General features: G+C 39.2%; 1 protein-coding gene across 1 annotated transcript in view; it reads left to right on the plus strand.

The window, feature by feature from the left end:
- Window positions 1-12,164, plus strand: part of ctnnbl1 (catenin, beta like 1) — a 50,032-nt gene that overhangs the window by 17,278 nt on the left and 20,590 nt on the right. The window contains exons 11-13 of the mRNA XM_041066820.1: window positions 657-838; window positions 9,133-9,230; window positions 10,980-11,060. Coding sequence (XP_040922754.1) covers window positions 657-838; window positions 9,133-9,230; window positions 10,980-11,060 — 361 coding nt within the window. The remainder of the gene's footprint in view (window positions 1-656; window positions 839-9,132; window positions 9,231-10,979; window positions 11,061-12,164) is intronic.

Raw genomic sequence — 12,164 nt, forward strand, 5'->3', positions numbered from 1 at the left:
ATTTATTTTCTTACTGTTTGGTGTAAAAATATAGTGTGGCTCATGCTGAATACTGTTCACTGTGGTTTAGTTAAAGCTACACATGGATTTTGTCAAAGCTAAACTGTGAGCTGTGGGTGAGAGAAGATTTGGGGAATTTTCTTTGCCTTTGGCTGCATTAGAAAAATTGGTAAATGTATTTTTCATATTTATTGGATTCATTTAGAGTTCCCATGTTCAGTGTCCTGGACTCTGAGGGTCTGACAGTATCAACTCAAACTAATATATGTTAACTATACTTAGTGAGTGGAGATGTGTGTGATTTGCAGAATTTCATCTAATTTCTAGTGAGGTGGGTAACAAATCTCATTGGACCTCATGCAAGAACATTTTCATATCCTTATCCTAAACCTCACTCGCTTTTTTTTTGTAAGACTGTTCCAATTGGGAGTCACCAAACTGTCTTATGTGCTCAAACTTAAACATATGTTTAAGTTTGAGCATATTTTTAAGATTTGATCATTAGCACCAATAAATTGCCATATAAGACTATCTGTCCTTCACCATTTTTGGACAAATTTCACCTAACAATTAAAATAAGTATAAATAAGACAAATGTAGCAGGGTCTGTAGTTTTAGGGGATTGGTTTCAGCACTGTTTCCTCTCTTTGCTGCAGAGAAAAGAAAATGTCTCGAACCAGTGCTCTGAAGGTCCTGGACCATGGGATGATTGGACCAGAGGGAGCCGATAACTGCCATAAGTTTGTGGACATCCTGGGCCTGCGAACCATCTTTCCACTTTTTATGAAAACCCCCAAGAAGATGAAGAAAACTGGCACATCCGAGAAGGAGCATGAAGGTCAGTTACCAAACAGAACAATGCAACAGCACCAGATTTCTTCAAATAGGTTGCCATCACCTACAAGCAAGATTTGACTTGTAATAGTATTGTGACTCATCGGGCTGAGCAGTGAAAGCTGTGATGAGATGCATTGTTGCACAGTTTTTTAATTCAATACCATCAGCAGAAAATGAAATGTTACAACAAATCGATAAAGGAAACAAACCAGTGGAAACCAAAGCACTGGGGTGGTGATCGTGGCACATTTGAGATCAATGGATTTCACGGATACAGTGAAAAAAGTGATGCAGAAATCGGGTCCATTCCATAGTTGCCACCTGTCTGATTGTGGAATAGTTCAAGTATTGGAAATAGTTAAAATATCCTGGAAAATTACTTTCACATTTTAATTTTCTTTCAAAGAGAACAGTGAAATCCTGTGAAAAACAGGTCATGTTCAGGACCGAATGTTCAGGACCTAATTTTTATTTGTCAGGTAAAAAATAAATACATTGCTGACTGTACTAATTACAACATATTATTATACTGATCACATTTGGGGACATTTTTTTCTTCTCCTGCTTCTAGTTTTTCTCGCTGTGCAGTCACACCCGTTTCCTTCAGACACACTCAATCCTAATCTGCTCATGTATCACGGTTTGCTGCCTCTTTGGCCTGTCAGTTTACTCTATCAATCCAATCTTGATTGATTTTCCTGCCTGTGCTCTCAAACCTCTCTTGTCTCTGAGTTAGAGATAGGAAGTGCAAACAAGACAGAGAGAGAGTGAGAGAGAATGTCCATGTGATACAGGGTGAGAGAATAAAATAGAGAGGAGACTGAAAGACAAAGAGTTAGAAACCTTGTCCATCTCTCTGCTCTTTGTTTGATTACCTGTGTCCAAAATGTGAAACCCGTCCTCTCTCTCTGTCTGTATTAATTAAGTTTGATACATCCAGTGGGGCCTCCCGGCCCTGCAGAGGAGAACAAATTGTCTTCCACTGCGTCTCGTCTCACCCAGGGACTGGATGAATTAACTTTTGACCTCCTCAAGCAGCAGCAGGAAGAGTAGGGAAGATAACCTGTCGTAACAGTTAACATATTTATTATATCTTTTTATAATAAAAAAAATTATATCAAATATTGTACATATAGTATGTTCTTCAGATATATATAGTTCATCTGATAATAGTTTAAGAAATCAAGGATTGTAAGTTTGTTGCAACCCCAGTGTTTTTAGTCTAAATAAGATTCACCCTAAAAAAAAAGAAGCTAACATTAAAACCATCATTGAAATACTAATGTTGATTAATTGAACCTTTACTTTTTTTTATGTCAGTATACTTTATGTGCTTCCAGTGTTCAAGGTATTGAAAAAGTATATAAACTTACAGAGTTGTAATAAGAAGGAAATATTAATGCAGAACAAAAGCACAAAATACAAAGCAGCAAAGTATTGAAATAAGTTAATTAAAATTAAACTAAAACAAAATGTACTGAACAAGACACTATTGTGCTACGTTATTGTGCTGATTGCAGCTAGTAATTTAGGTACATGGGCTTCCCTAATTTGTGAGAGGAGTAGGTAACACATACAAATACATATATATTTATAAAAACACCAAAATGCCCGCACACACACCTCTATAAACACACATGCAAATATACCTATGAAAAAAAAAAGACTAACTGTAATCAATTCAACCAGTTTACCTGAGCTTTGATGGTAAGTGAAATCACATTCAGCTTGACTATGTCAGTGCAGTAAGGTTGGTGTTGTGAGAGAGTGCAACCCACAAATCAGCCAGCGTATTGGTCCATAACCAACCATACAACAACGATAATAACAATAACAGTTTTAAAAGCGTAATATTCACATGCATGCTGTCGTTCGTTTCAGCCTGTATAGATGCATCACGTCTCCACTGATTTGTCTAACAGCTATAGGCATAATGAGATGCCTGTCATAATATAAAGTGTATTGAGTGAACCCTCCTTCTCAGTAATACTACTAATTGAAAATGCAGTGAATCAAGTGGTTCTCCAGAATAACACAATAACACAGTAGATTAATTAACTATCAGCTGCTTCAAACAAAAGTAATTAGGAGGTAGGGACCTCTCTGTCCTCCTATCCTTAGTGCTCTCCCTCTCAGACATTCATTCCGTGGCTCTCTCTATCATAAACCTCGCTGAAAAGATTGATCCCCATAAAATCCTTTCTGAAATTGAAACAGTCCAAATGACCAGGGATTGCCAGGCCGGCCGTATTAGCATACGGAACGACATAATTAATAGTGGCATTGTAAGTGGATAGGAAAAAAAAAATCTGAAACAAAAGGAAAAACAAAATCCAAACAACAAATTACATTTCTCTGCTGATGAATATTCTTGTCACGACGCTGCCATTCACCTTGTTTTTAGGGTCTCAGTTTATTGGTGTATGTACTCTGTCATTACCAGTGAAATGAGATTGTATGATGGAAATTGGTGGCAGCCGGTTGTTATATTTAGGTGGCTAATGATGCGAGCGAGTGCAAGCAGGAACAGAAGTAAACAACTCATTTACATGGCGAGGCACAATAGTCATGGCTCCGGCTCCAACTCGGAAAAGTGTTTCTTTGTGTGCTCGCGTGCACATGGGTGTTTGTTTGGTAGCGAGTGAGTACACCAGGGAGAGGCTGAGGGAGGGAACAGGAGCCTTTGTAGCTGATATGTTTTGAAAGCCACACAAACACTGCAGTTCAAGTCAGCATGGACAACCGGGATGACAACTTTGTAGACTATAAACATTAATGAAGAATAAGATCTGGGAAGACATGAAGCAACTTCCTGGACCCGAGCCACATGACCGCCAGGAAGACCTGGAACATGGACAGACACAAACACACAAGAGGCAAAACCAAGCGCATCATTCATGTGTCTAGGAGAAGGAAACACACACACACACACACACACAGAGAGAGAGAGAGAGAGAGAGAGAGAGAGAGAGAGAGAGAGAGAGAGAGAGAGCTCATGCGCTTGAGGGAATAAACAAACAGAGGGTTAGAGAGATGTAGTGGTTTTCAGGAAGTTTACAGTAATCTCTCGTTGCCAGGACAACATGGACTGTACTGTACGCACTAGGTTTAATGGATTCACTGAGACTGACACCGACCTGCCGATGGGAGGATGGTAGCAGGTACCAGGACTGAAGTAATCACAGAATAAGACATTAAGTGAAGGTTGAGGTATAAAGTTGAGTTTTAAGTTTGTATTGAAAGGCCTCAGTTGAGTCAGACCGTCTGATTTCAACAGTGAGTTTGTTCCAGAGGATGAGGGCATGATGGGTAAAAGGCCCTGCAGCCTTCTGACTTCTTTGTAACTCTGGGGACAGACAGGAGCCTTGTGTTCTGAGGGAGAAGAGCACTGGATGGAAAATAAGCTTTGTGGAGATCAGACAGGTATGAAGTTGCAAACCCATTTCTGATTTTGTATGTCATCAGAAGCACTTTAAAGTTTGGTCTGACATGGATTCCCTTCATTCGCTTCCCCCAGTGGTTCCCCCTGAGGTTGGTGTAATGTGGTCAGATTAGCTGGATTTAGTTAAAATTCTAGCTGCAGCATTTTGAGCCATTTGAGGACTTTTAGTACTTGCACGTGGTAGTTAGATATGCGCAGTGAGGGGGGAAAAGATGGAAAAGGCTGTTTGATAGAAATAGGATGCTTTTATTAAAACATTTTATCCCCCAAATTATGGCAGTTTCATAACAAAGATAAAACATGGAATTTTATCAGCCCATTACTTTATCACCAGTATCTCTCCTCTGATATTAACAAAAGGAGATTTAGCAAGCATGACTGCATAGCAGAATATATGAGACTAGATAAGTGCCTGTAATAGAGAAACTTGGTTATCTGGATTTAATGATGAAACTTTCATCACATATTTCAGTCAAAAGCAGAGAATCAAATAGAACTCTCATTTAATCATCTCCCCTCCCAGCACTGAGCACCTTTGGCTCAGATTGAGATTAGTAACATTTTACATGATACAAGTTTGATTGTAATCTGTTTTGTCAGAGTCATGCTGTGTAATCCTATTATTAGTGTATTTCAGAGGGAGAGATTTGCTGTTAGATCCCTGTGTAAAGACGCATCTAATTAACATCTTCTTCACGTTTGGTCTTTCCTCTGGAGGGGATTGATCATGTTCCATCTCTGTAAACTCATACTTTAATGAAATATGCTGCGGTATATTTAGGCGTATATGAAAGGTTTCGAAACACTTAATATTCTGTCGAGGACGCAGTCAACATTTAAAGGAAATGTACCACTCAGTAGTAGGAGAAAAGTAAATAACTCAAACCTTTTCACATCAACTTCAGATCACATGGAACGAAATTTGAATATGCTGCATATTTCATGATAAATTTAGATAAAAGGTATAATGTCTTTTTTGTATAAAGGCCTAAAGGAATATGTCATCTATGATGACAGAGGGAACAGTTTCCACATCCCTTAGAAAAAAGATAAAAGGATCCATACTACTGAATGTAGACTGGGCTTGTATACTATGCACAGGATAAGTGGTGCTTCATTTTGTAAACTATACTTTATAATGTATTACAACAATATCAGTACTTTCGTTCGAGGTTCTGCTTATGGTGCTCCTGAGAATCCAACACTTTCCTGTTTGTGACATCAACAGGACAGCACAGCCTATTAAATATAATACTTTGTATAGCAGATTAAGTGAATTTGGAGAAGTTCCCTGTGGTCCCTTTTCTCCACAGGAACTCATCCAGGAATCGAGGACTCAGAAAGTTTCCTTACATTTTGAACACAAGCATCAAGTTGCTGTTTTAGTCCCTGGGCTGTTGTTTCTGCCTGCCAAAACGACTCGGTAGAACTAATCATGAAAAGGTTCGTGAGCATCACTCAAATTAGACGGATGAAGGATTTAAAAGTGATGGCAGCATTTAAAGCAAATTCATTCACTAGCTTACTCTCTCTCGATGTTCACTCATTCTCACAGCTTGCTGGCACGCACTCTCTGTTTTTTTAACTAGTCAGGAAGCCGACAGAAAAACCCTTACTTTGTTTTTAATGTTAACAATCCACATTGACCCCTTGCAATGCCAAAACTAGTCATATGGATCGGGACATGAGTTGTGGTTGCTGCAGCATCTGTTTCACTAGTCAACAACACTCAGCACTGAAACTTCATCCAGCTCCTGTAGTTCCTGAATCTATCAGAGAGCTCTACCCCCATTGTACAGACTTTTTTTGCCACCTGTAACTATTGTACAGAAACTAGATTTAGTCCCTGGTTCCAGTGCTCGAAATGCAGATTTAGTTCCAGAGCTCCTCATTCAGTTCTCTGTCCCCCATGGAAAATCATATTGAAATGCCCTACAGGCAATACGTTCTGTGACCCAGGTACTTGGGGCGAGGTTTGCTGTGTTAAATGGTGCAAATTGATTAAATATAGGGCGTTAAACTGCTACAATGTCTGAGCAGCAAACCTGTATGTGGACAGCACACTGCGCTTCTGAAATGCTAAAATCGAGGATATGCATACACAGACAGAAAAAGAAGAGCTCCTTTGTTTACTGTACTTGTTCTCAGTTTACTGCTGCAAAATAATCTAAGGTGATGGGGAGGTTCCGTGCTTTAGCTTTTGGAGGTATTAACTCTGACAAGTCTTTCATTGCTGGGTAAAGATACAGCGTTTGTGATGCTGTGGGTTTGTGCAGTAAGTTCTGAGCTTTGTATTTTTATTTTAAGAAGAAACTCAACGGAGGTCTATACAAATGCCACAGTTAACTGAGACGTTGTAGTTGTTTGAATCATTAATACACCGGCTCCGAGGGAAGCCTGTGTTAAGGTGCTTATCATGTCCAACAGTGACAGGAGCACCAGGAGGTTCTGTGCTGTCATGAGCACTATGAACCATAATATGAATAACCAGAGTTAATAATATACACATATAATATACACAATAATACCACATGGTTGTTTAAAAATTTAACACTGCCGGAAATCTGTCTTGCTTGTTCCCATTTTTAAAGTAAAATCTTTATTATGCTTTTGTTTATTACTGTTTTGTCATGGCTATTTATGTGTTACCAAGGGCGACAGTGTGGCTGGTCTTGTTTTCACCATGTGTTAGTGTGTGATCGTGGTATAATGTGGTCCTGGAGACACCTGCTGAGGCAGTTTTGAGTACTTTGGCAGGTGTTTATATGTCTGTCAGATTTCGTCACTGCAGTAGCACCACAACTGTACAACATGCAGTCAACAAACTTTGCAGGTGTGATTCAGATCAAATTGAAGGCCAAGTTCAAAGATGAGTGTGGTCCGACCCATGACTTCTGAATATTCATGGGTCGGTATGTCAGCATGTTGACAGGCATTGTGGCTGGTGTAATCTCATTGTAAGATGGTCTCTAGTTTTCTTATTTGGCCCTTGTTTTAAGACTTGATGTTAAAGCAAAGCATGTAAATGAACTATTGATTGGGCAACTTTTTAAGGACAAACGAGGAAGCTGTTTTACTCAGCCTTGCCCTCCATCTTGTACCCACAATGTAGGCGCCTCCACCCCTTCACAAATTTCAACAGAGGGTTTGCTGTTTAGCTTTAAACTCTTTGGAGGGAACATTCCACAGCCAGCGATCAATAGCCTCCTCAGCAAGGCGTGGAGGTGGTGACATCAATTACCTCTCGGATCAAGTTGATAAAGTAGTGTCCTTTCGGAAATGGCACTTAGCCTCCTTGTCATTGTGTACAGGAAATACGGCTGTCTAAATAAAAGTAAGAGAACTTTTGCAAAGAGTACAGTGTATACCTGCTCTGTATGAAAAGAGCCCTGAGATAACTTCTGTTATGATTTGGCAATTTGATATTTGCTAATTTGTTCTCACCACAAAGCACAGCTGAGGTTGATGGTAATGTTGTTAGTTTTGCAGATATCTGGTCATAAACTAAAGTTAAAAAAAAAAAAAGTTGACCTAATAATAGCACAACACAAAAAGTTGAGAGATCACAAACATTATTACAATTCAAACTGAGGGGGATTTGAATGTTTGCATCAAATTACATGGCCAGCCATCCACTTTTTGTTGAGACATTTAACCCAAAGCCAGAAATGTCAGCCTGTTGGTGTAGCTAGACAAAAAGAAACCCATGAAATTTCATGGCAATCAATAAGATGTTTGTTGAGATATTTCAGTCCAGACCGAGTGGATGTTGCCATATTGCTAATGTTGATGGATAGCTGCATATTCGGAAAGAATTGACATGGGCACGGGTGTTACAGCCCTTAGTTTTTTTCTGCGTTCAGGTCTTGTGGGTAAGGATGCTGCGGGTCGTAGGGGATTGCACAAAGGGAGCTGACAGCAAACACGACCCCTTTTAAAAAGCAGAAATGGGATTGATTCCTGTACTCTTGTTGCTTAGCAACTGCAAAGCCTCGTTGAGAGAGAATATTGACCTCTTGTTGATAAAGTCCAATTACATTTTTTTTCTCCACTCTTTATATCCAGAGATTTTACAATGTCATATTCTGCTCCCCCTGTGTGTACAGTGTTTTATTCATTCAATATCATAGAGAAATATTATTCTACGCTTGTCTCCTACAGGTGCTGCCTGTGAGTAAGAAGGTCTTTGAATGAGATGCCACATCTTACATGATGATAGCATTGGTTGACAAGGGCACTCAATGGGACTAACTAGTTTTTGTAGCTTATTTAGTCAATTAACATGTTTTTAGACCTCCCCGCTGCTAAACGGCCCCAGAGCTGCCACAGACAAATTTCTATCACCCTGAGAAATGTAATTCAGCCCCAGCCAAAACCATTACACATGTTCCAGCATGTCCTAAAATTAAAATTGATTTCTAAATTTCATTAACATTTTCTCCTCCTCTTGTTCTGTGCACTCTCTGTAAGTGTATCCATGCTTAGCTGGCTGCGTGCTGTAATTGCAAATTATCAAGTGCTAATCGATTTGTTCTTTCGGAGGGCTGAGGGTGTGGGTGTGAATGAGCTTTGCGGTGATCAGCTTGAGACCGTTTGTTTTAACTGAGGAGCATAACGGTAGCTCATATGTTAGTTAAAGCACATGCACCTGTTGGTTTACAAAGCCAGTTTACTCTAAAACACACTGAGCTCATTGAGCGCTCTCATGTAGCAGGCTTACATACTGTATGTGTTTGGCTAAGAGCATTAGTGGAGGCAGGCAGATGTATAATTTATTCTGTGGTGTTTGAGATGCTGTCTTGGTGATATAATTGAGGATGCTTTAGCGTTACTTCTCACTTTTCTCTATTTAGAGCACGTCTGCTCCATCATCGCCTCCATGCTGAGAAATCTCAAGTCCCAACAGAGAAGCAGACTCCTCAACAAGTTCACAGAGAACGACTGTGAGAAGGTCAGTTTTCTTCATCTTCTTGCTTTCCTCTTCTGTCCTCCTTTTTCTTTCTACACTTTTTCTTTGTAACTCGTGTTTTTGATTGCCAGCAGATGGCTTCATTAGGATACCTGAGCTGAGGCGCTTGTGTGTCTGGCATCCAAATGCTTCTGTTACAGAGTATCTGCAGTTATTTGAATCTGAGGTCCCTACTAATTCTAAATGCGTATCTGAAAAGATGAATTTTCAACCAAAGTTAGAACAGTTTTTGTTATTTCACATAAGAGATTTGTCTTTTTGCGTTTCTGCCTGTGCGCTCTTTAGCTGGTTTGAAGTGGGAAAAAAAACGTGATGCCACATGTTTCCATGCACCAATCAGGATTTATCAGCATTTGATTTAAAATGTGTTGACAGTTATAGAGTTGTTTTAAAAAGCCTTTAACTCTAACTCGACTCTAACTGTACCTTTAGAGTTTTTCTGTCTGAACTTCAGCTTTGTTAAGTTGTAACTTTGTTAAAGTTCAGATTGTTACTTATTTTGTCAGGAAAATATAATGTTGTAGTGTAATTAAAAGAATAAGGTTTGGAACTAAGTGCCAACAATTAGTGGATTAATTTATTAACATACTGATTGAAAGAAAAGTAACCAGAAACTGTCTTGCTGGTTGTCTTGCTATGAAATGTTTTCAGTCGTTTTCTTTTTTTTCAAGCCAAGATGCCAAATAGAGAGAAAAAGAAATTAATTGCTTAATTACCAATAAGTTTATTTGATCAGGGCCTAATCACTTGCATGGCATTGTCTCCTTAGTTTTGTATGCAGCCGTTGATGCTTTGACTGTAATGATATAACGGATGATAAAGAAAATGAGAATGTTGCAAGAAAGCCTGAACTGTCAGACGCTGTTACTTGCTGTTGCTTTGTGTGCTAATTAGCCATTGTGGTTGTTGTTGAGTCCTCACTCTCGTTGTTAACAAGGCCGGTTACCTTGTGTAAACAGGCTTCTAAAGACACATCAGAAGACGCTCGGCCAGAACAGATTGCAGAATTAGATGTGTGCTTATCATAAACTGACTGAGTGGTTTTGTCAATATTATTTTTTACCTTAAGTGGAGTTAGTGACGGCACTATTGTGTATACATGTGTGTACAAATTCCTGCCAGAATTTACTGAACCTGAGAAAGTGATTAAAATATCAAGCTGTATTTTTTTTTTACACAACTCCCCTCACATATATAAAAATGTCTCATACTCAGTGGGTCGCTCGAGGCTGTTTTAATAGGACGCGTGACTTTTCAACTGCCTGTCGAACAAATCAAACATGAATGGCTTTCTCTCTACCAAACGGTCCAAGAATCTCATTTCCGTCATCCACTTCCTGCAGTTATTTGTTCATTTTATGGGAATGTTAATGTTGCCATAAATAAGAATCTTAGAAATCATTTACTTTCTGCTCTTTGTTTTCCACTTCATGAAGCCGGTCTGTTAGGTCTGCAGCAAAGAGTTAAAAAGAATCATCAATGATTAATGTGAAGTAAATGGGCTGAAATATTGCTCCACAAACATAATGGCATATAGGGAGTAAATGATGCAAATGTTTTGTTAAATCGCTATTATATCAAATTATTTTGGGTGTTATGTATTTATCTCATGTCTTGCTACTCTTCTTGGATCTTTCTTTCCCCCCATATTTCTCTCATTTTCACGTTACTGTCTGGCATGCTGCATGTCTCACTTTCTCTCTGTCTATTATTGTTTCATCCCCTCTCCAGGTTGACCGACTGATGGAGCTGCATTTTAAGTACCTGGAGGCTGTTCAGCAGGCTGACAAGAGGATCGAAGGAGAGAAGCATGTAAGCATCTCACCTTTTCCTTCCATCTCTCCCTCCCTCTGTCCCCTCTGCCCTCCTGTCTGCGCTGTGTCTTTATACACTGGCTTCGGATTAAGCAGCTTGTTGGATGGATGGATAGATTCAGATGAAACACTGATGTTTTTAGCTTTGCTTTATTTACCACAAATGACATGCCATCAAGGACCTGTGTCTGACCAAGACATCATTAGGAGCAGTGATGTTCTGCAGTATGTTTTTGAGATTTTAGTATGAATCGCACCTCCTCAGGCCAGAACGCAGACCAGGCATGTAAAATCAGTGCCGCTTTATTGATGCTAGTATGAATAATGACATGTTTTCTTAACATAATGACTGTAATTCATCATCAGTATCTATCCATTTCTTCTAAAAAGTCATCCAACATTAAGTTTAAATTCTACTTGCATGAATTCATCCATAAAACAGTGTCAGCAGCTGACACAACAGCTTTTAATCTTAATAAACGTTTCATATTAATGTGCAGTTTGGGTTTGGGTCCAGTTCAGTTGTTGTTGTTGCTGTGCAGTAACATGCATCGTTAAACAATCTATCCTAACTACCAAGTAAAACCAGACCAGTCTTTTTGATAAAAAGTCTCTAGTGATTATACATATAAGAACAGAAACAATAAATAGTAAAAAATGTGAGCTAGTTTTGTGTTCTGTCAGAGTGCCTCTAGAGACCACAGGCAATATTTACCAAAGATCTATGGCCATTTTTTAAGCCCTAAACAGGGTTGTCATGTTGTTTTTACTCAACAACAACATGACAGAGCCCCACTGAAAACTGTATGTTCCGTTATCTGCAGTTTGTATATTAAGGCATTTCTGTTCCCCTGCAGCTGATTTATCACTGCTGATGGACCACTGCAGCAGAGATAATTGTGTCTGAAATTTAACATCTGGGAAAAGCAGCTGCAAAATCCACAGCACTGTTTTTTATCAGACCAACAGAGGGAGAGCGACCGATGCCAGGTCGGGACAGGGTGGGAAAGAGACAGACAGAGGAAGAGAGACAGACTAAATTAAACACACATTGACACATTACAAATGTATTTTAATGGAGTCATGACCAGTTCAGCACCAC

This window comes from Toxotes jaculatrix, chromosome 2 (assembly GCF_017976425.1).
Source record: "Toxotes jaculatrix isolate fToxJac2 chromosome 2, fToxJac2.pri, whole genome shotgun sequence".
Taxonomy (NCBI): Eukaryota; Metazoa; Chordata; class Actinopteri; family Toxotidae; genus Toxotes; species Toxotes jaculatrix.